Source organism: Protomyctophum bolini (assembly GCF_963924005.1).
Source record: "Protomyctophum bolini genome assembly, chromosome: 11".
Taxonomy (NCBI): Eukaryota; Metazoa; Chordata; class Actinopteri; order Myctophiformes; family Myctophidae; genus Protomyctophum; species Protomyctophum bolini.
In genome coordinates, this window is record NC_137872.1 from 25,656,549 (window position 1) to 25,681,093 (window position 24,545).

The 24,545-nt window shown below is 41.2% G+C and overlaps 3 protein-coding genes across 4 annotated transcripts; 2 read left to right on the forward strand and 1 right to left on the reverse strand.

Annotated features, from left to right (window-relative positions):
- Positions 1-1,689: 1,689 nt before the first annotated feature.
- LOC308323380 (proton channel OTOP2-like) lies at positions 1,690-6,461 on the forward strand (the record flags this gene model as incomplete). Its single annotated transcript, XM_080775108.1, has 6 exons — positions 1,690-1,999; positions 3,651-3,787; positions 3,906-3,964; positions 5,125-5,246; positions 5,358-6,160; positions 6,291-6,461. 6 exons carry the CDS (start codon positions 1,690-1,692, stop codon positions 6,459-6,461), a joined length of 1,602 nt encoding a protein of 533 aa, XP_080631234.1.
- Positions 6,462-7,774: 1,313 nt separating this feature from the next.
- hid1a (HID1 domain containing a) lies at positions 7,775-20,043 on the reverse strand. Of its 2 annotated transcripts, XM_080774852.1 has the most exons (19): positions 19,921-20,043; positions 17,153-17,302; positions 16,379-16,549; positions 15,019-15,135; positions 14,317-14,423; positions 14,105-14,221; positions 13,808-14,018; positions 13,624-13,680; positions 12,979-13,119; positions 12,754-12,844; positions 12,475-12,626; positions 12,286-12,364; positions 11,997-12,161; positions 10,438-10,665; positions 10,069-10,220; positions 9,718-9,804; positions 9,535-9,626; positions 9,033-9,191; positions 7,775-8,757 (listed from the first exon to the last, which is right to left on the reverse strand). In XM_080774852.1, exons 1-19 carry the CDS (start codon positions 19,984-19,986, stop codon positions 8,694-8,696), a joined length of 2,406 nt encoding a protein of 801 aa, XP_080630978.1. In that variant the 5' UTR covers positions 19,987-20,043; the 3' UTR covers positions 7,775-8,693. The 2 variants fall into 2 exon arrangements, with proteins under 2 accessions (XP_080630978.1, XP_080630979.1); XM_080774853.1 differs by lacking the exons at positions 16,379-16,549; positions 17,153-17,302; positions 19,921-20,043 and adding an exon at positions 15,267-15,319.
- A 904-nt stretch (positions 20,044-20,947) lies between these two features.
- On the forward strand, positions 20,948-23,884 carry LOC308324229 (uncharacterized protein). Its single transcript, XM_080776225.1, has 3 exons — positions 20,948-21,524; positions 21,781-21,895; positions 22,554-23,884. Exons 1-3 carry the CDS (start codon positions 21,508-21,510, stop codon positions 22,794-22,796), a joined length of 375 nt encoding a protein of 124 aa, XP_080632351.1. The 5' UTR covers positions 20,948-21,507; the 3' UTR covers positions 22,797-23,884.
- The last annotated feature ends 661 nt before the right edge of the window (positions 23,885-24,545 follow it).

Sequence of the window (24,545 nt, forward strand, 5' to 3'; positions counted from 1 at the left end):
GTAAAATAAATAATAATATATAATATTTTGTATAAATTATGCCATAGCCACTTGCCCAAATGTGCTGACCTCATTACATTTGGGCAAGTGTCTTTGGCCTAATTTAGCCCAAGGAGTGTTTTTGCAAAATAATGCTTGGAATGGATTCAGAATCATGAAAAACCCCTAGTTTGACACATTACATTCTTAAATTAGATTATCTTTGCTTATATGTTTTTAATGTTAGGCCTACTCCAACTTCCAACCCTTGCATTTACCATGATCCACAATTTATATAATAGGCCTACTCTATTTTTAATATGAGCCTAAGGATGATAAAAAAAAAAAAACCTTGAATGATTAATTTTGCCATTTATTTTGGGTCAAATAGATCGATTGACTGGCCTAAAGGGGTCCACTGAATCCCGGTTGCGAACTGCCTGCCCACTAGCCTAATTAGTTGATTGGTCGCATCTGTTTTGCTGTGAACCATAGGTTGCGTCAAGTTTACGTGTGGGAACCGTATTACACTCGGATGGCATTTTAACATTTTAACTTCATCGTAAATAGGCTTACCTCAAATAAATAGGCCTACACTCGACGTCAAACCTATTTCTATATCTTACATCTTGGACGCTTTGTTTATTAATCCATACAATTTGCAGTCGTTTGAATGAAATCAATGAATCTAAAACGTAAAGCTCGAGAGGTGATGCAGAACTGCACTCTACTCTTCTACAAGTAAGATGTTGCTGTATATTTTGTTTTTAATGTCAGCCTGGTCTGTTTGCTCAAGGTTCAAGGTTTACTTTATTTTGTCTCCCGAGGGAGACATTTGTCTCTAAAGTTGTGTGTGTGCGCCCCCAAACATTTCTTTAGCCTAATGGCATAATTGTCTATATTTTTAAGCTTTTCATGCATTTGTAAATGTAAAATCACTAGCCCTACCTAAGTAGGCCTACTCATTCTAGATTTTTTAATTTTCTTTAGGCAAACTCACTTTGCCTAGAGTACTGTTTATCTGCCTTTATTTATTTTATATCTGCCTAAATGTTGTCAGAATGCTTGTTATACATTCAAAAACAATTTCTGCCTAAATATGACTTGCCTTAAAATGACTGTGTTGCCATGGATACATTATATCAGCATATCAGCTTTAGACAAAACATGGCCTAATTTATTTGATGGCATCAAATAGCTGCATCATCATACATGGCCAATTGTGATCATCTGCAGCTGACTTTATTCAATGTTCAAGCTTCAAGGTTGTACTTTGTTACATCTTGTGTACCGGTACTTAAGAGTAAAACATATTTTAGTTTGGCTTTAATTATTGTTATCAATGTATTTTGGACACTTTTGTTTTTCAGAAAGACACCTGAGAATGACAAGGAAGTTGAAGAGGCCCACTCATCCAACACTGGAACTGCAACTCCTATGGCCCACCTATCCAACATTGAAAATTCAGCCCATATGGCCCACCTATCCAACATTGAAAATGCAGCTCATCATATAGCCCACTCGTGCAACAACAGTGAAACTGGATCTCAAGATTCTCAACATTTATCCAACTTCCTGTCTTCAGGTCAAATGGTCCTATGCACATCCAACAACTCACTTTCATCTTCAGGACAAATGGTCCTATGCACATCCAACAACTCACTTTCATCTTACATGGCCCACCCATCCAACATTGAAACTGCGGCCGAAATGGACAACATTCAGCACTTGGAAGTACCGAAGTCAACCAGTCCGGAATGTGACATAGTGGAGAGGGCACACACCGGTGGTGGCTGGCTGCTGTCGGGCATCATCTGTGTCAACACCCTGATCCTGGGCTGTGCCCTGGTCACCGGCAGTGCTTTCAACAGCGTGGCCATCACAGCCGTCCACCGGCAGATCTTCCTCATCATTCTCCTACTGCTGACCATCCTCTGGATGCTGTTCTACATGGCCTTCACTCACCGAAAGAACGAAGCGACACACGATGACCCCCACGCCGGACCTGTGTGGCTCAGAGGTGAGGGGGTCTTTTTTTATTAAAGGACCACTTCACTCACCACTTTTCAAGTTATCTTCATATAATTGGTCCTCACTAATGTTCATGATAAAATAGCACAATTTCTTTCTACTCGATCCGTGTCTCATAGCAAGGCTATGGGCAGTTTAGAAACTCGTCCACCAAGTGACCTCATCGATGGGGAATCTAAGCTATTAGAAACTACAGGCCTTCTATTCCTGAAAAGTTGCAATACGAAAATGGAAGCCATCGTTCTCATGATAATAAAAATCAAAATATTTTTTGAAAGAATCTTGTTGGAAAAAAAACTGCTTAACGATGTCACTGGTGGATGGGTTTCAGAACTGTCCACAGCCCTCCTATGAGACAGACTTTTAGGGAAAAAACGGTGCTATTTTATCATGAACATTAGTGAGGACCAATTATCTGAAGATACGTTGAAAAGTGGTGAAGTGGTCCTTTCAAGGTTCAAGGTTGTCTTTATTTGTCTCCCTTGGGAGAAATTTGTCTTGGACAGTCACAGCTGCATACAAATAAGAGACACGTTCACATACGAAAAGGAAAAACACCATGAAACACCCACAAAACAGATATTGCGCACATTCCCTTGATAAAGTGCAACTAGTCAAAAAGTGCTTTTGGCAAACCCTGAATCTCTTGAGTCATTAAAGTGCATTCGGCAATCTCTGATTGAGCATTTAGAGTTGTTTACCGATACTGAGAGCCACTGCCAATGCTGCCTAAAATACTGGTATCTGAGTCTATGCCATTCCGATACCATGTAATTCATCACATGATGATATTTTGATTGCTTCAGTTGATGTTGCCGTTTTAGACTCTTACTATACCATTTACATGATCATTTTACTAACTTGGAGCTGCACATAAAAAATTATTAATGGTATTTTTATTTATTCCTAGATCTAGATCAGTGGTTCTCAAACTTTTTAATTTAAAGGACCCTCATAACTCAGACTGTACAAAATGGAACCAAATGGGTCGTATAGGCCGACACGCAAGTTGTGGGTATCGCAATCTGTATTGGGTAGGGAAAAACTATATCGGTACATCTCTACTTTTTATGGTTCTTTTTGACTACTGGATTTATTTCCAGAATATAATCTGGACCCTGCTCAGGAGGTGTTACCCTGAGTTCTCATATGAATTTATTTAACTTCACATTTCGTTCTAAAATGGCAAAATGACAGATCTACAAGCTCACAACTTTGCACGTTGTGATGTGCTGAGGTTGTAGATCAGCTACAAAAAACATTCACTGGTTCTGTAAAGTTTCAGGTTATGGAATGTTCTGGGTTACCCTTTGTAGTCTGAAAAGATTCATGAGATGTAGAGCAGTACTGGTAGTTTGGCTTCAAATGAGAACTGCACTGTCCAATACAGTTTAACTCTGAGGAAAATCATCACTTGCAGTAAAGTAACCATAGAGTGTTTACCACCTAAAATCTATACTTTGAACAGGCTTTTTAGCCCCTCTACACCAAATCTCTTAGCCAAAAATAGCTGACCATCAAGCTTGTAGCTTTCGCAGAAGAATTGCTATTGCTATGGACCCTTTTGTGTCCATTAAGACACACTCAGGCCTGCTGTGTATATTTATGGGAATTAATGGCTGTTTACCATTGTTTTGCAGTTGGACTCGTACTTTTTGGCCTTCTGAGTTTGATGATGGACATATTTAAGATTGCCTACTACGTGGGCTACCTCCATTGTGATTCTCCCGTGAAGGTTGCCTTCCCAGTAATACAAGTTGTGTTCTTATTTGTTCAGGTTGGTGCAGCTGAGGAAATTACATTCTGTAACAACATTGTAAGAACATGACTGTCATTCTGACTGCAGGATGTTGGTCTCAATTGGGGAAATTAACACAAACCTTTTTGCTTTTCAGACGTACTTCCTATGGGTTCATGCAAAGGACTGTGTACAGCTGCATACAAATTTTACTCGGTAATCTCATCTTTTGAAAGCATTTTTACCCCATCTTTAAGGAACCCTTTTAAACTTTATATTTCTAATATCACTAATGCTCACTATAAAACTACACTTCTCACTGTATGACGTGGGCAGCAGATATCAGCTGGGGCTTTAACTACCGGTACTTAAACCCTAGGGCCTAGAGGTCTGTACTTGGCAATTCATCTCTTTGACAGAAATAGCCAATCTACTTGCAGATTCGCTATTCTTGCTGAATGTTGTAAATCATAGTCTCGCGTAGCCAGATAACTATTCCACAATCTCCGAATGATAGCGTCTGGAACTACACCTCCCAAAGTCTGAGTAAGAAAGCTGCCATTTCCGTTCACAAATATATTTCAAAATATCTTTAATTTTTTTTCTATTTCTGCTATGGAGCAATCATAGCCTGGCTCCAGCCCCTGAATCGCTAGCCACATAAAAAAATTATGTTCAGGCGATTTGAGTGAAACGAAATGAAAATTCAGGCTGAGTTTCAGGCTAGAGCAATCATGCTTAGATGATTTATATTAGGATAAATTCGTGTCAAGTTGGTCATGATGGAGCTTCCATTTCTCCAGACTGTATGACGGAAGCATTTGAAAATTGCGAGAGGCAACAGTCTGGCAACGCGAGACTGGAAATCATGACGTGCAGCGCCCAGAATTGGACTCTAGGGTGCATGTGGTTTAAACTATTTTTCAGACACGTTCCCGGAAGCAAGTCTGTAATTATTAGCTTGAAATTCTGAGGGATTTACACAGGGTTCGATTTGTTGGAGAGTGGATCCGTGTCTCTGCTTTTGATATCCCCCTCTGGTAATTCATTTTAATGTTTTAGCCCTGCTTCTGGTCAGACTGAGTTAAATACAACCATTTCCTTTTGGGAAATGTAGACTGACATGCATTTGACAGTTTAAGAATGTAATTAAAAATGTATGTTAACCACATTAACCCTGGTGCCCCTATTTTGTGCAAATGTCCCACATTTTTTAAATTATTTCTAATTCAAAAATGGCAAATTGGCAATCTACAAGCTCAAAATGCACACTAGCGATGCTATACACATTGTGTACTGTACTATTTTACAAATCAAACCCTGGATATACAGTTGAAGTGTTCATAGCTGTGGACTCATGTTCCCCCTCTTGTAAGGTGTGGTCTTACTCTGACTATCTCTACTAACTTGGTGCTGTGGATGGCTGCAGTCACTGAAGAATTGATTCATCAAACTGATATTCCTGACATAGGAAATGGCACAGGCGACCATTTAAGAGGTAAGGAAACATTATTATTAATTTTGTGGCAGTTTCTTAACTGGTAGCACTGATTTAAAAAAAGATTACAGCTAAATCTCTCTCCCCCCCCCCCCCCTCCCCTTTTTTCAGCAAGTTATGGAGATTACAAGTGCACTTGTAGTCACTCTGCATGTAAAGTCTTCAAAGCGGCCTACTACTACCTGTATCCCTTCAACATTGAGTACAGTCTCTTTGCCTCCGCTATAGCCTATGTCATGTGGAAAAACGTTGGCCGCTATGTGGTTGCCCACGTCCCCGGCCACAAAGTCACATTTCGAGTCAAGAACGTCTATCTCCTTGGACCTATATCAGGGATTCTCATGGTAGTGGCAAGTCTGGCAGTCTTCATAGTGTATGAGGTTTATGTATTGAAAGACGACGAGGAGCAGATCAAACTTGCACTGTCGATTTACTTCACAATGAATATAGTGATAGTAAGCCTGATGTCTGTCTCGGTGGTGGTTGGCTGCACCATCTACAGGATCGACCATAGGGAACACATAGCGGCGAAGAACCCCTCACGCACCCTGGATGTGGGGCTGCTGATCGGAGCGTCTCTTGGACAGTTCATTATCAGTTACTTCACTATTGTGGCTGTGGTGGCAACCGGAGCTGACGGCTACTTGAATGGCCTCAACCTGGCCTGTGCTCTGCTGACCGTGGTCGAGCTTGGACTGCAGAACTATTTCATCATAGAGGGCCTTCATCGGGAGCCCTTCCACGTGATACAGGAGGCAGCACTGCACACGAATGCTCAAGCATGCCAATGTAACGGAGAGATGAGCGTTGTTCCCGAGTACGAAGAGGGCCCGGCTGCGACTCGACAGGGGCTCAGTTGGAAGAGACGGGTACTGAAGGAAGTCTGTACCTTTTTACTGCTTGGTAACATCATTGTAAGTTCCACTGCATTCAACTTTGACTTGACCACTCGAACGGTTCACTTATCTGGGTTTCACTTTGTTGGTGAGTCTTCGTTGCTCTGTTAATATCTTGATCATGTCTCTTTTGTCTTTGTACTGACAGCTCTGGATCATGCCTGCATTTGGTGCGCGTCCTCAGTTTGACCACTACCTTGAGACAAAATTCTACAAGTTCACCATGTGGGCTGCTATTGTGAATATTGGCCTGCCTTTTGGTATTTTCTACCGCATGCACTCAATTTCAAGTCTCTTTGAAGTTTATATTTGTGTCTAAATCATAATTTTATAAGCCTTTATTTAAAAATATATATTTTAACTATTTGTCAACAATAACCATTATTTTGCTCTGACAACTATAGCAATTTGTTTTTAACTTAAGTTTACAACTTTATTTAAAGGTTTTTAACTATGTCACCAATAGCCATTATTTTCTTGTAACTTGCTTTGACAACTATAGTAATTTGTTTTGCCTTAAGAGTAGTATGGGGGAAATTCACTTTAAAGTACGTCTGGTGACATTGTCACATTACCACACTATCCTCGCTTTTGTCTGCACCCCAGACAGTTTATAAGTTGCTTTATTCAATATTAAGAAATCTAGGTGTACATTAATTTGTTAATTGCCCTGCCGATCACATTAAACCCCATTTTTCTTAACTCCACGTTAGACTCATTAAAAAAAACATCTTGATAGATATAGGCCTAATGAAAGGGGAGACCTTGATATTTTTCACTGACTAAAGTCCTGTTTTGTTTTTTGTTCATCACAAATTTTCTCTAGTTCATTACAATGTTTATCTGTGTTTATGATGAATAATGTGGAGTTGGGCTTGGATCAGGCACTTGGGCACTTATGAAATTAATACTAAATAATTAATGAATCAAACAACTTAAGCAAACTTTTTGGGATGCACACAAATCAAACTGTCTAGAATCAAGCAAATGCAAAACTGGGTGTACACAAATCGAATTAATATATACTGTACATGTCTAAATATCAACATTGAATTGCACAACTTAAAACTGTCTGGGGTGCACAGAGTTCATGTGAAATAAAGTTTAAATGTTGAAGTGAAATTCTCCTTAAACTATAGCCATTTGTTTGAAATTACTGTAGTAATAAATGCATATATTAAGTAATCTTGTCAATCTGTAAAGCTAATTGGTGTATTCCCAAATACTATTGCATAAGTCTGTCATATACTGTGGTTTTTAACCAGTGGTCCAGGCACCACCAGTGGTCCTTGAGGGCGTTACAGGTGGTCCCCAACAAAATAATGGAGATTTGTCAACCAAATTGACCCTTATTCAAAAATAATTATTATTAAACATCTGCATTACTTAATTTACAAGACTACACAATTAGAGAATGTAGATAATGGTTATTTTGATCAACACCTGTTGTCTCACAGCATGGAATAGTGGACAAAATCTTATGTCTTGGGTCTTTTAATTATAATACTGGGAGCATTCATTAGTAGAAATCTGTTTTGGTATATTGTGCTGGTTACCGTTTTTGTAAAACACACAAAGTATGTATAAAGAATGAATAAATATTAGTACCAGAACTATAGTAGCTAGGCTAAAGTTTAAATTACATTACTGTGAATCAGAAATGATGCAGTAAGACAGGTGATCAAATGAGCTTTGTTAATGTGTTTCCAGTCTACTGTACTATGGTTGAACTATAGTGCCATCTACTGTTCTTGGAGGAAATTAACCGTTTTCAAAGAATCTTGTCCTGTCTTGACTGCTGGAGTATACATTTAAAAGGGTAAGGGGAACCAAAGCCAAAAGCGACCAGAAGGAATAGGAAATTAATACTTGTGTAATGGCAATCTTACACTTTAACATAAAAATCAGGGGTACTGTGGTCAAATAAATGAATGCTTTGGAATATATTATATTTTCATGACCAGATAAATTACAACTTTCAACATCAATATTATATACAACATAGTCAGAAGTACAATTTAAGACAAAACGTAGTGAAATACTGTACATAAAAGTAAATATACTCTGTATACTTCTCATTTCTCAGGCCTGCAGAGTTACACAAAAAATGCAACAAAAGTTGAAGTTCACTTTAAGCATGGCAAATGTGTAAGACAACACATCAAACGGCAGTCGTGTCATGCTTCCATTTGAAGCACCCAAAGTCCAATGAGCATTTCACAGCCACTTCGACACTGGCTGGAAAATAGGTTAAACTGTTGGCAAAACAAACTCAGTGCTTTGACATTCTGTGGTCTTGAGGTCTTCACGAACACCATTGTTTGCGTTTATTAATATTCCAAAATTCCTCATCCAACTCACGTCTTCTGTAGTCGTGTCTCTACCCCAGCCATCCACATGACACTTATCTAGGTCGGCTGTGCATGGAACTAGCATTGTATGATGGTACTAATGAGTCAAGTTGAACACAGTGGTCTTTACTGTGGAACCAGCAGATATGAATAAAATAAAAGTTGCCAAGTGTAGTCTTCAGTCAACAAGCGTCCTCTCTCTACATCCTCTGGATCTCAAACAAGCGCACGTCGGTGTCATACCAGATGGGAGGGTCCACGTTCCTATAAAACATAGAAACAGACCTCAGGATGATCAAGAGAATCAGTAGTGATTTCATTTGTCACTCGTAAAGGTACAAACTACAACCAGCATCGACTATACAAAAAAAGCATTACAACAAGATAATGATAAAAGAAGTAGTAATGCTGGATGTATTGAAGTAAAAAATGGCAATATGGCAATGGTATTTGGAAAACAAAATCTCCCCTCCAAGGGGTACCTGGGCCAAAAACATTTGAGAACCCCTGCAATGTATTTATAGGTGCAAATTACTCACCGCAAGTAGACGACACCCCACATGTAGGTACGGAACCACATGGCGGTGCCCGCGTTGGCCTGATACTTTCTGATGAGGATGGGATGAGGAACTGGTAGAAGACCGACAAGTGTGCCATGCTGGAGAAACTTGAGAATCTCCGACTCGTCTGTCAAACCCCTGGAAGAAATGTAATGAAATATTGGAATCACCACTGGTTCTCAAAGTGGTGTCCGGGGACCCCCAGGAATCCAATGGACCCTTATGGGTCTGTAACTCAGAATGTACACATTTATAGTTAAATTACTTAAATTAACACTTATGAGTAGATTGGGCATACAATACCAGAGATAGAAATCATATCATACCAATACCAGAGATACAAATCATATCAATTGCGTGGCCTAATGCATATCAAACTGGGAGTCCTTGAAATGAAAAACTAACAATTTTGAGGTACTTTTACTTTACTGGAGTATATTTCCAATACTTTTACTTCATCTCAAACAACCCATGTCCTTACTTGTCGATACAGATCTTCTCCACTTGGGGCACTAGGACTTGCAGCAAGCGCATTATTGTCTGCAGGGGAAGTTTGCACTTCCAGGAGAGAACCTAGATGGCACAGAGAAGGACCATTAGGCGATCAATAAAACATGCAGCAGAATGTCTGAACTGATGGACAAAAGATCAAAGTGATACTAACCCAGTCTTGTGTGGGAGCCCAATACGATACTGAAGATGCACTTGACAAACGTCTTCTGTCCATTTCAGCCTCGGTGTAGAAAACATCCTTGAATGGAAAAGGCCATTTGCTTATAAAGGAGCCATCTCTTACTCTCTTTCCCTCTCATTATCTCTCTCTGTCACACACACACACACACACACACACACACACACACACACACACACACACACACACACACACACACACACACACACACACACACACACACACACACACACACACACACACACACACACACACACACACACACACACACACACACACACACACACACACACACACACACACACACACAGTAAAGTCAATTACCTCATTCTCTCTTCCTGAATTTGATTCTGTGTCACTTGCCCCAGCATTGGCACTTTGGTCTGGGTGGGGTGTGTGCAGGGAGTCTATCTTTGAAATGGACACCATGGTCCCATCCTCCGACACCTGAGATTTCTCTGTCAGCTTATCAATGCCTGCAGGTGACCACAACAACCCACACATTCACCAGGGAAACCATGACAAAGGTCCCTTGAATGTGTTGTTAACAACACATGCTATACGTACGTGACATTCAAACAGAATATTTAATTCAGTCTCACCAAAATCAAGGATAAACATAAACCATATCTCCACCAGCTATATACTGTACACCAGAATGAGCAACCCTGTGTATAGGAGTCATGTGTGTACCTGGGATAGCAACCAGACTGGTCTTCAGTGTACCAGGCTCTGCAGCTACAGCGGGGCGGGAACCCTCCATGGAGACCGTCTCCTGGGAGCTGGTGCGTGAAATGATGTCCGGTGACTTCTTCTTTCTCTGTAAGGCCTTTTGGATGGAGGCAGGGTCCGACGGCAGGTTGGCCAGCTGATGGAACACGTTGCGTTTGCGGATGATGGCATACACTAAGCTGCAGTTTCCTGGTCACATGGATGAAGAAAAAATAATCCAATGAAATGCTGGAACACATTGCGTTTGCGGATGATGCATACACTAGGCTGCAGTTTCCTGGTTACATGGATGAAGTAAAGAAAATCCAATTAAATGCGTGCATATGCTCTATGCAGGAGCGGTCCGTCAGGGGAAGCTGTAGCCTGGCTTGGCCAGACATATAGCGTGGATTCACTGATGCCTCTTCTCTGGTATCATAACTGGGGAGGAAGCCAGGCTAGGGGAACTGGGGGTACGGCCGTTCCCCGGCCTCCAGGGAGTTCCAGCTGTCAGATGATCACGAATCATATGTTTACTTGGTCACACTTTGCAAGCTCTGCCGATTGGCACGAGCAGCAGGCAGGGGGCCCATTCAAAGCATTAATGCAGGGTGCTACAGTAAAAATGTCTATCTACGTCCTGTAAGGAGACTTAGAAATAAAACTAGTGTTGACTAATCATTACAAGTGGCTCTTATTTTGAAGAGGAAGAGGAAGTCAGTTTTGATTGTACCCAAGCTGCCATGACATCAGCAAGTGAACAAGTAGTAAACAAGAACCCACATGGATTAAACACAAGCTTTTAGCCAAAGTTCATATATTTACGATATGAAAAACAAGTATCTGTGACTTAAACAGGCTGCCCAAAAACAACATGAACAGGTAGGCTACAGTACTGTTACTTTCACTGTCTACAAGGATATGATGTTATTAAATTGAAGTTCACTTAGCCTGCTTAATTATATCATGCCCTTAAATAGTGCTTGTACATGGATCTGTTTGGCCGCCGTGCCAATTACTTTAGTTCATTAGTTGAAGTGGGTCCGCTGTGCACTGTGGTGCTGAATGGTTTGAATTTGTGTGAGAGAAAACTGCAGTAGCAGTGACTTTATCTATAAATGAATTTCACAACCTCAGGTACAGGAGTCAGCAATGAATGCTGTTTTTACACACTATTATAATGGTCTTATTTTGATCATAAGACCGACATTACTGAATATGTCAAGTTTCCAGGTTTTCTTCAGAATATGTATGACACTAATTTACTATGACAGTATGGCACATTAGGAGTCCACTTGGACAGTTCTCAATCAAATTAAAAAAAAAGCTTAGTACTGCATATTTGTATGTCATTAATGTTCTGATGACTTGAAAATGGAGGAACAACTCTTATTGCATGCATAAACAGGTAGGGCACGCATGCATTCTCGACTTGCGTAGTCCCCGAGCCAGGCACCGGTCTAGTTCTATGCAATTACACAACAGTACTCTTGATTGCAAAGACACTTTGTGCCACAGCATATATGCCAACTTCCTCTCACCATCAAACTGGTACTGAATAATGTTGTTGAAAGCCTCCAGTAGAAAGAACACCAAGTGGTGGTTCTGGGCTGCAGAGAATAGGAACCAGTTGGTAGAGAATGCCTCCAGCAGGTGGAGCAGTTTGTTAGCTGCCACCATAGATAGGCTCTTCAGATAGGGAGACACTGTGAAAGAGAGGCACAAATGTGTACTTTGGGAAATAACTACGGAAATCATGGTGACTCTTTATACCAAGCTGTAAAGATTTGATATTGAAAACAATACGTGGACAAAGCCAGTGTCACTCACCATTTACAATAATGGTGAGCAGGCAGTCAAACAGAGGCTGCAGACGTTGGTGCCCGCTGGTAATAATTTTATGGAACACCTAAGAGACAAAAATAAGCATAACTTACACTAAAATGTTTCTTTAGTACTGGGTAAACACTTGGAACATTCTTTATTGAAGATGGTTCCAAAGTCCCTCTTGGGTCTTACCACTATGAGGAGGTCAGCGTGGGTCCCAGTAAACACTGGGATGTCCATAGGTACATGGATGGAATAGGGCTTGTTCAGACGCACGCCGAAGTTCCTTTCGCCGCTCAGTAACAGCAAAATGAACACACCGATATGCATGAGTCCAACACGAGCTGCAGACAAGACAAATACGTGTCAGTAGGCTCGAGGAGAGGGCACGTATATTAATTTGAGGCTTTGTATAGTGTAGTCTTCTTGATAAAGAGGGCATCTGTTGATGACATTGATGACGATACTTACACTGGTCCGCCCTAGCATCATTCAGGTAGAAGAGTATAGGCACCAGGATGTCCAGTACATCACTGCTCTTCAGGACAAAGAACAGGAACTTCTGCCATGGGAGAACAGAGTATTGAATAGTAATGGATACAGTGACAGTCAATAGCTGTTTCTTTTTTCTTTTCTTTTTTAAATAATAATTATATATATCTGTCATCAAATCCCAGAAATGGCGAGTGACCCAACCTTATTGAAATCGCAGAGCTTCCAGAAAAGCACCAGTAGCTCTTGGTGAAACTGGATCTTCTTAGTTGAGTTGGGCAGGTATGTCTGAGTCAAGGGGTTTGTCAGCAGGCGAGCCAGTCCCTTCAAAACAAAGTCATAGTCCTGCCAAGCACAGGCATAACAGTTACTTTGGGTAAGAGGAGTGCAAACGGAAGGTGTGTGTGTGTGTGTGTGTGTGTGTGTGTGTGTGTGTGTGTGTGTGTGTGTGTGTGTGTGTGTGTGTGTGTGTGTGTGCGCGTGCACGCACGCGCATAAGAAACCTTTCTTCTCCATAATCCTTTAGTTTTGTTTTTTCACAAATTGCCCGATTTTATACTGCGTTGTAGTCGTAGATGCCCAAAAATAGTTGGGCATCTCCCATCTCACAACGTGTCACATTGTGTTGTGGAGCTTGATGACCCGTTATTATTATTATTTTTCACCTACAGTATAATGATATAATATCTGGTTGAAAACAGTTATAGTCTCTCTGTGGGTTTTATAAAGTATTAACCATGACCTGTATCTAAATAATAAACATTGGACCCCTCATTTCCTGAAAAGCAACCATTTTGGACATTTCCCCACGACTAACAGCTATACTGGGAGAGAATATGAAAAACTCACCTCCTCTCTGTGAATTCTTGATAAATAATTCACAAACAGGTTATCAGGGCCAGAAGACTGTGGAGAAATGAGATTTAAACTTTTATGAAAATAAACTGTTGTCGTTCGTCAACTGTTGATATTTTTTGAATAATAGGGTACCACATCTTGAATTTGTCCCTTTCTGGTGTCCCGGGTGACTTACTTCCTGTTCATCCATGCTGGAAGGGGAAGGGGGGCGGTGAGCTGCCCCTCCTCCCTCATGCTCTAATGTGACAATGAGGATCTGCACAGCTTGTTCCACCAGCTGCTCCCGGTAGTCAGAGAAGAGCAGGTGGTTGTATGGTATGCCGTAGCCCACTGGGTCATAGCCACACACCACGTTGAGCAACGACGTAAACAGCGGCAGGGCGTGCCTGGAAGTCGAGACAAACAAATAAAACACCCTCACCCCCTCATTACGTCTTGTGCGCCTGTGTGTGTTTGCATGTATGCCTCTCACCTATTTTCTGTGGAGCAGAAGAAAGTAACCCAGGGGTTTAGTATGTTGTTGTCCGATGAGGGTGGCAGGTACATAGCCTCAGAGAAGCATGTCAGTAACAATCTCAGCAACTCTGTCCTGGTAACGAGAAAAGACAAAATAAAAACACAATGAGATTTTGGTATTATTTTGAAGTCAAAATAAGAGAATACTGTCCACACTGTTTGACTCACCTATTGAGGTCGTGGATGTAATTGAGCGGAGGAGACTGTGCAAAACCCACCCCTGCCTCCCAGATGTACTCGCAGCTGTCTATAGACTGCATGTCTTCCACCGAATCCTGCAGAGGCACCATAACATTTGGATTGTTAGACAGAGACTTCATTCATATTCTTCAGCTATTTCACTTTCAATAACAAACACATGTGAACATTTTCTCAATGATATGGTAAATGATATATATTTTTAGAGCAAAGAATATGATATCTCATATAATATGATATGAGGCAAAATGATAAATCTTTTCTGAAGAGCAAACACTGCTTCATTCTGATATAAGAGTATACAAAAGTAGTGTCTTGTCAAGTCCTGTCAAGTCTTTCCATTTTTATTTCTGCAAAGTGTGTGACAAAGTGTTCCTCATTGGCCTGGCATTCGCTGAGATCACATTCTACAATCTCTCCTCAGACAAACTTGGATGACAGGTTAGGTGGGGACCTTTTACAGCAGGAAACAGTGAACAAATTCTCTCTTGTTCCCCATCAGAATAACCTTTTTGAAGTGGCGCAGAGCCACAACACCATACTAAACAATATCAAGAGTCACAATGTAATGTCTCGACGACTCAGAATGTATTATTTGCCGTGGATGTAGTGATGTACAAAACAAAACAGTAAACATGGTGGGCTGAATGAGAGGTCACCAGATGGACTCACAGGGCCTCTCTTGTGGCTGTGCACAGTGAAGTCGGGGCAGAAGAGCAGGTCAGCCACAGCCAGGAGCAGGGACTCTGCCAGCGGGCGAGCTCCCTCGTCATCATCCATCTCATCTGCCTGCGAGGGAGACAAAAAGGTGGCACACGATTAACATTCAAATTACCTCGTCATATCCACTAAGACATCTACAATAATACCCTTACTTTAAAATACGAAAAATCTTTCATGTGGTTGGACGGAGGTCTTACAGTATTCAAAGTAATTAAATCTCCTCGTAGAGGTTGATATCCTTCTCAGTTTAGTGTGCAGTGAAAGGGGGAAGATCCCACACTGCTGGAATGAGGAAACCAAGAACTGAAATCAGCAAAGGATCCGCATTCATTGAATGAGGAAACAGTTCACTGGTGGTTTGTCTCGCCATTGTCGCCAAACGACGCCAATTGACTACAATTCATTGTATACTTTTTCTAAAGCAATCCGTGGTTTTGTGTTTTCCAGGAAGCTATTGGATTCTATTCATTTGACTACAGTTACACAAAATGTCAAATGTCATTTTAATTAATTTGAAAAGTCTAGCCAGACAGAAATAGGCCCTTGAGAAATGAATGTTTTTGTCTCCACCAGCCGAAGGCATGGGGAGAGTACTGTATGTTTTGCACCCCGTCCGTGAAATCTGGTGTCCCTATTTTGGACATGGTTTTATGTGACATTATTACATTTTCTTACAAATATTTCAAAATATGTGGTTAACCAACACTGACACAATTATTCGGGTTATAAAACTAAAGCCTAAAATGAAAGCCTACACTAAAGTGGTATACCACTGTATGTTCATGTATGAGAAGTTGGGAATACACGATGGCATCAGTATGGTCCTTTGATGACATGAGTGCCCATTATACAGTAGATGCTTTCAACATTGTAAATTAAAAACATTTGGAGAGGTGAACAAATCATTGTCAACATCCTGACAGCTATTTACACGTCTAGCTAATTTAACCACGTATATACAGGTTAACCAGGGTCCCCAAGACCTCTATACTTGGTACGTTCCTTTTTTCCAAATCACTTTGCCGAAAACAGCTGATCTACAACACGTGGTGAGGTTGTAGATCTGCTGTTGTTATCGCCAGCTGTTTGGATGGATTCTAATTTTTATAAATCTTCACACCCACGACTATAGGAGAGTAGCATCTCTGAAGCCTTTTCTTTAACATGGAGCAAACACCTTCCCAGAGGGTGCAGTTGGCTGATCTGCAGTGAAAATACGTCCCTAGCCGCCGGCCTGTGATGATAGATTACATTACTTATAACTTATAACCACAGTGTTGTCCTTCATACCGTAACCGTGCACACTCACCCCAGCCCTCCCTGCACCGGGCACAGTAGACCAGAAGAAACCCCTCCAATCTTGGTCCTCAAAGATGTAGGGCAAGATGCGGGTCAGCATGCGGGTGCAATTCAGCACCACCTGCTTCTCCTTTTCTGAGGGGCATCCAGACTCTGCCCCCTGGACCAGCCTCTCCACCGCCTGGACAGACACACACACACACACACACACACACACACACACACACACACACACACACACACACACACACACACACACACACACACACACACACACACACACACACACACACACACACACACACACACACACACACACGTTTTGGTAAGTGGTTAAAGGTTTTACTATTGAATAATTATGCTGACAAAATCCACAGCAAACTGGAGACCAAAACTCATGAACCAGCTTCCAATCCTCCTCCATTTCTCATTAGAGAGACCCCAGCCCCCCCACCTCCCTATGTGTTTTGTTTCTGATAGGAAGCAGGGCGCTGGCGAGAGGAAGGGAAGGGAAGCGTGGCTGTTCTGCCTTTTTCCTATTTGTGAGAGCGGTAGCGGTACAGTAGGTAGGCACTGGATTTCCTGACAGAAATCTCTGCCAGGCTCTAACAGGATGGGGGGAGGTTTTACATAACAGTTATTCTGACTGTGACTACTGTATACTGAATGCCTAGCAACAAAGCTTTTCTTTACTTTTATGACATAATCACTTGAAATCAAAAAGGAACCAGAAGAAAGGTAAGCCATACCCCCCCCCCCCCCCCCAACAGATTGTGATGTATACCTTATAGCAAAGCGTTGCCAAGTTTGAGGGGGACTCCTCTCGGACGGCTCTTATCTCTGCCGCTGGTACCAGTGCAAAAACATCCTGCACAGTGGTGGCGGTGTCTGCCCAGAACTGGTCCCAGAAGGCATCGTCTGTGGCCTCCACTGGCTGGACGAAAACACTTTCGCTGTTATTTACCATCATGTTACATTTCAAGTGAATGGAATTTGACCTAAAACATCTTAACACATTTTCAAAGGGAGTAAAGGGAAGATTTTTTTAAATAGAATGTAGGCCTACAGATTTGGGCTGTCCTAAAATAAATGAGTCTACTAAGGCCTTGTTCAGACTGGCAGCCCAAATAAATCTGATTTCCTGTCCAGATTAGAGTGGCATTGGCTTTATGCTGTCTGAACATGAATAAGGAATGTGATTGAAAACTGATTTGCAACCAATCCGATTCCAATCTGGATTAGGCCAAACATTGGATTTGGGCTGCCAGCGTAAACCTAAATATGTTAGTCATAGAAATGTATCAACTCACTAAATTGATTTGTTGATTTAAGCCGCACATCTGTAAAATTGTGCCAAATAAAATCATGTATTCCTAACAAACAAGTCTTGGTTGTCTAAAACCAAACCGACCAAATAATTGATTATTTGACAACTCTAATACAAGGTCTATCTATAGGCCTAGCTACTTGAAAAGAACATCCAGGGAGTGAGACATGCACTGTAAAATACTGAGTGTTAATGTATCCACTTGTAACTCCGATTTGGTTCAAATGTGTACACTCTAGTTAGATTAACACAGAGGATTTTACTGTGTGCCACTGCCTAATGACAATGCAAACACCACTGTCGCAAAATTGCTTGCTCAGGGTGGGATCTCTGTCTGTTCTTTACTCTTGTCTACATGTAGTGTCTTGAGACAACTTGTTGGGATTTGACACTTTAATAAAATTGAATTTAATTGAAACACATCAAGCTATAGACGACTATCAGTAGTGTAATGTAACATACATGTGTACATACATACTCAAGTACTGTACTGTACAATATTGAGGTATTTATTATTATTATTTATTTATTTTACTTTTTTCCGTATTTTCAATTTTCAATATTTTTACTTCTACGTTTTGTACTTAAACTCCACTACATAATTATATGAATTGATCATTTTAGTTACTACTACTAGTTACTTTTTAGATTTGGATTATTGACACACTCTGCACATTCAAGACTAGGTTAAAAACCTTTCTCTACGACAAAGCCTATAGCTAGACTTGTCTTCAGTACTCGCCGGTCACCCGACAAAGTAAAAAGGGTGAGAACTGAGTAAGGGGTACACCAAACCCCGCACCTGTGTTGTGCGTCTTCTAAATGCCAAAATCGTACATTGTTTGTGTGGGTTTGTCTCCCAGCAGTGCTTGTAATAAACACTGTATAGGCTCCAGTAAGGCCTGCCACTAACTCAACATCCGGGGAGCCACTCCCCGGAGTCTCTTTTCGTCTTCCACTTTGCAGTTCCGTGGACCTCTAATATGAACCCCCAACTGACTGCCGAGTGTGACCGTGGACCCGGCCTCCTCACAGAGCACGACCCTTCACCAGACGTGGACCAGTCCCCTTCACGGAGCCCACCAAAGTGTGACCGTGGACCCGGCCCCCTCACAGTGCACGACCATGGACTGCTATCATATTATTACACCACTATACTATATCCTAATATACAAGATATATTATTATTATCCGACAACATTGTTATACCATATGATATTATATTATCTTACACTATTTCCTTATAATTATATTATCCTACACTATTTCATTCATTATTATTGTTATTGCTACTACTTGTATTTGCCTGTATCTCTTTCCTTGTCTATCGCTCTTCTTTTCTTTCTTCCTATTCCCCCTCCACCCCCCCCCCTCCCCCGACACGGTCGAGGCAGATGGCCACTCATCCTATAGAGTCGGGTTCTGCCTGAAGTTTCTTCCTAAAGGGGAGTTTTTCGTTGCTCTGGGTGGATCTTTGTTGGTTTGTAAAGTGTCTTGAGACAGCTTGTTGTAATTTGACACTTGAATTGAAAATTTAACTATTAACCATTCAGCCCTGTAAAACATGTGAGTTTCTTCCATCACTATAATGACAATGCAAACACACCATCAAGCTATAGACGACTATAGACGCTATATAGCAGACAATATGATGTGGCAGCACACACACACGCACACACACACACACACACACACACACACACACACACACACACACACCTGTCCCGCATCACCAGGCGTGCTGATCTCCTGATGTCTTTGTATACGTCATTTATTGAGCTACGCCAGTACGCCATCCTCCCCCGTATGTTTATTTTCCATTATGAAACCAAGGAAAGGACCATGAGGTTTGTAGGTCTATTAGCTCTCTCGCATCTGCATCATACTAGGCCTACAACACAATTCTTCCTTTTCCAAAATCCAATATTATCAAATGCGAAATAGATTTTGCAATGCAGTAGGCTACGATAGCAACATAAATGCGCCAACCAATAAACACGTTTTGTTCATGGATGACACTATCATTTTATAGATTTAGATTGTATATGAAAAGGCATATGTGCGGTTTTTGGTTGTTTTGTGTTTTGATTTTTTATGTTGAGCGTCTCCTCCTCTGTGATGGTCCTAGTCCGCATCGCAAGACAGCCTGATGCGCTCATCGGTGCGAATGCGATCTCTTATTCTCTACCTATTTTTATTTTATAATAACATCAACAAATAAATACCTGTGTTTTGGTTGTCAGTTGTATCACCGCTTTCCTGAAGTTCAGCTTGGAGTCGGTGTTGCCCATTCTGATTCCCCTTGATTGTTTTTTATTATGATCATTCAGTGCGGGGCCGCTGCCTGCCTGCCGTCAATCCCTGGTAATCTCCCCTCCTTCCTTCGTTTGCGGAGGCGTTTCTAGCTCGCCATTGGCTGGTTGCTCGGCAGCATCAGCAGCATCACAGGCTGCAAAACTTCCGGCTTCTAAAGATGTCAATCAAGCTGCACCTGTTTTCTGTTCATGTATCCTTTAGTTAGTTACCATTTGTAAAACATATACTTAAGGCCTCCTATGAATATAAGCTATTTATTATTTTTGAATAGTGCATGTTTTTTCAAGCACAGAATGAAATAGTTTTTGTTAAGATGTAAGCTACAGCGACATCTTGTGGAATAACACTTAAATAACTAGCGGTAGGCGAATGCTTTGATTATGCTTTTGTTGCAGAATACAATTTATTGCCTACCAAATACACAGGTAACTGTTCCTGGGACACATTGGTTCAGTATGTTAAACAACGTACGTGTTGCACCGTGTTGTGTTGTTTGTACACATTATCTGTACACGTCGGTTCTTTTTTTACAAGCTATAATGAGCCAGAGCCATATACTCTATGGCTCTGCAATGAGCTAATTCCTAATATAATAATATGTTCATGTACTAGTATGAACATAATTCAGAGGCATGCCTCCAACCCAGAGCCATAGAGTAAAACAGAGTTACGATATTGAGGGTGCAGAAAACAGTTCGGTCACGTGGTTCGCCACTATAAAGCCAATTAAATGCATCCCGTAAACTTCCAGTTCAGGCATTATTTGTCACAATTCGCCAATAGAAGTCTATGTAGAAGAGCTGCCATTTGACTGACCCCTTGAACGGAGTTGACTCGTAACTCTATGGCTCTGCTCTAACCTCGCGTCACTTTATACTCTAAAGTCACGTCGTACGACGAAGCGTATATTCTCACGCAGTCGCAGTAGCATGTAAACACACAGCAGCTGCGGACGGCTGAAGTCACTCCACCAGGATAAACCACTATCTTCATCCCTGTCACCCATCTCTCTGTCAAACTGTGTTCTTTACTTTTATCGCTGAACGGGTAAAATTCGGCCAGTCGTTACTGTGCTGTGCTATGTTTCGAAACGGATTGGTGATACTCAGCCTTATCTGACATATTATGTCTAATGTAACTCGGGCTAGCATTTAGCTAATAATAGCAGCTAACTACTGTGTGCTGTGGGGGGCTACAACACAACAACGCCCAGCCAGTGTCTATTGTGTTTCCATCGTCTATCCCACAGCTATAACGACGTCTAACGTCTGTTTTAGTAACTGTAGTCCGGTGACAATATAGTCAGAACGACCAAAATGACTGTTGACTGTTCCTAATCATATTTAGCCGGCTTGCTAGCTATATATCTCCACGGTAACTGACGGAGAAGGAGCTAACGTAGACAGGCCGGCGGGCCGGTACCGGGGGCTTCTAACCGCTTAGGATCCATCATAAATAAGCCTGTTCATGTACATTGATGCCTTTCACATCATCATATGTTGACTGAAAGCAGGTGAGGTTGTCTGCGTCTTTGTAGCATCTCTGATTTTCTATGACACTTGAAATATTGAAATATGGCTGCTCCTGTTAGTGTTATCGGGTTTCAGCACTATGCATTTATTACATTACATAAATAGTTATGATCATGATATACAATATATTTCTGCTGGTAGTTTGTTAAGATTCAAACGGTTTCAGTGTTTCTTGACATGGTTAAGTGGATGTTTCATCTCTATGTCTGAATTATGTATTATTTTCCTCCATGACAGAAAACGGCAGCGTGGTGCTGATGAGGAGGATGGCCAACTGGTGCCCCAAGCTAAGCGGCCGAGCGGAGCTCATCCTCTCTCCCTTGAGCCACGCCGCGATGCCTGGGACTCCGAGGTACAATTGACCACATGAACTCTAGCATGCATATTCTGGCCATGTCATAATTAGAGATGTACCGAAACTACGATACTTGGTATCGATAGATTAAAAAAAAAATTACACATAAAAAAAGAAAATCTAGAATAGTGGTTCTCAAAGGGGGTTCAGGTCACAGATCTACGAATATATATATATATATATATATATATATATATATATATATATATATATATATATATATATATATAAATAATAATGTAAATTGTGCAGTAAGAATATATATTGTGAAAAAAAAATGTAAATTGTGCATTAAGAAAAACGGTAGTGCAGCATCAATTAAAATTATTAACTGTAAATTAAATCTCAAAATGTGATAAAGTAATGGTATGGGAATGGCATACATCGGCATACTCGCCGATATGATACCAGCATTTTAACAACTCTAGTCATAATAGGAAGATAAATTAATTAGGCATTTTCTGAGCTGCTATTTTCACAATTAGTGTACAGCGGTTTGTGTGTAAGTGCTTGAGTTGTCATTATTGTCTTTTCACTATATGCTATAGTAATACCATTGAGTTTGTAGGTGAATTAGGCGTGATTTTTCTAATTCTAATCTATACAAAATGTATAAAGAAAACTGGGTGTACTCATTAGTACTCTTATATTCCAGTCATCTAACACTAGCGAGAGCAGTGGAATCCACAGTCCAGAGGATGTGGTTGGGAGCTGCAGCAGTCAGTGTGCTGTGGACGGTGTTGGAGGCCACAGTGCTCCTGGACCCTGCAGTCCGCTAGCCCACTCTTTGGAGTCGGCTGACCCCACAGACCTGGTGTCCTACCACCAGATCAACCGCATTCTAAGGGAGGCCCACTTCCAGAGCCTGCAGAGCCGATCCCAGCTCAGGGACACATGATTGCTCCTCACCTCACGGAGTGCCCCTCTGAAGGTCACCAGAGGACTTAAGCACCCAAAGCATGCCTGGACATCCAATGGCGGAGGATGTCTCTCAGCTCTGTTCTCCTCATCTGCAGTTCTTATCTCACAGCTGTTTTCTCTGCATTTTGTGAATGGAGAGACTAGTCCCTTGTCTAGTATCTGAAGTAAGTTCTTCATGAGTACAAAATAAATCAACGTGATAATCATATTAGCAATAATAATAATAACTGTGTGATCCGCATTTTTCTGACTTACTTGCTTTCTAACAGTCTGGTTTACATGCTGCTCATTGAGCCTCACATTATGATGAATCACATTTTCCTACAATTGGCTGTTTGAAAGCAAAACTGCAAGGGTTTCAGAAATGTACCCAAACAGGCAAACACTATTCTTAGGCCAGTTTATATGACTTGTTTAGTCTCCCCATAGGGTAAAAGGTGTTCACTTATGCTGAATCTGTACTGTATACGAGTTCATGTCAGTCTTGAGAAGGATTTGCACATTAGCTACTAATTCCCCAGATTTTATTGAAATGTAATCAAACCTTTTCATCTTTCAAATGAGCATGTATAAAAATTGACTTTTGCCTGACCTTTGAGCTATGACCCGCATGTAGACAGAAGAGGAGTTAAACAACCTTTTTTATGGAGAGAAAACCTTCCTGTGGCTTTGTTTGCAATATGACTGGAGCCAATGAAATGCTCTCTTTGCAAGCAAAGCCTTTTGATTCCTGCTGGTGCATTGCCATTTGATGGTTGCTGTATGATTGTCCCTCTGCACTGAACATCCAGGTATACAGACCAAGAGGCTGTGCAATGTGCGCATTCTGCCTCCGTTTCTTGAAGTGGGGTAGGATTGATTGCTGACTCCTTACCCCACAGACTCAGCTGTCACTCTTTTGAGGCCGTGTTTGGTGTCAGACAAAGCATATTTGAAAATGTGGTTTATTTTTATGATATATTTTTTGTATTTGGGGTTGTACATGACATTTACCTGCCATTGAAGTTTTTGATTATTTTTTGTTTCATTTTGTAAAGTCATACATTTGAAAAATAAACATTGATGTTTTCAAATTCAGTGTTTTCTGTGTGCTCTGTCACCACTTTACATACTGTTGTTCAACTGTCCTTAGCCTAGATGCACCATGGTATTGTTAGGATGAATGAGAACGAGAATAAAAGCCTGGGTACCGAGGCTATGGTTAGGATTGTATGCCTATTGTGTAACTGGCCCCTGAGACCTCTGGGCACCTTTTTAAATGTATTTACTTTTTAGAGTTTAGATATATTATGTGGGCCATATGGCTCTGACCACCAGACAGGCTCTGACTTTGAACCCTCAGGGAAAGAGAAACGGAGGCCGGCCCAAAAACAGCTGGCGGCGGGATCTCCAGGCAGACACCAAGAGGCTGGGATGCACCTGGTCGCAGATAGAGACGAATGCCAGTGACCGAGGACCCTTGTCGACGGCCTATACCCTATAGGGGTGTCAGGCGTAAGTAAGTATATATGGCTCTGGTTATTATTAGTTAACGCAGGTCTTACTTTGAAGGTCTACCGGAAGTAGCATTCTTAATAAACCTGATTTGATGCTGTGGCAACTGCAGATTTCTTTAAACAAGGGAAACTGCAGTTGTGTGGAATTTTTTTTTAGTGTTGGTATTGCTCTGCATTGTCTTCCTTGTGTGTGTGTGTGTATGTGTGTGTGTGAGAGAGAGATGTGTGTG

Coding starts and splice junctions, on each gene's coding strand:
- hid1a (XM_080774852.1), bottom strand. CDS start 19,986: ATGGGCAACACCGACTCCAAGCTGAACTTCAGGAAAGCGGTGATACAA. Junction 9,627..9,717: donor GGGCTCCCACACAAGACTGG/GTTAGTATCACT, acceptor TGTGCCATCTAG/GTTCTCTCCTGGAAGTGCAA. Junction 8,758..9,032: donor TGGGGTGTCGTCTACTTGCG/GTGAGTAATTTG, acceptor TATGTTTTATAG/GAACGTGGACCCTCCCATCT.
- LOC308324229 (XM_080776225.1), top strand. Junction 21,896..22,553: donor GCGATGCCTGGGACTCCGAG/GTACAATTGACC, acceptor CTTATATTCCAG/TCATCTAACACTAGCGAGAG.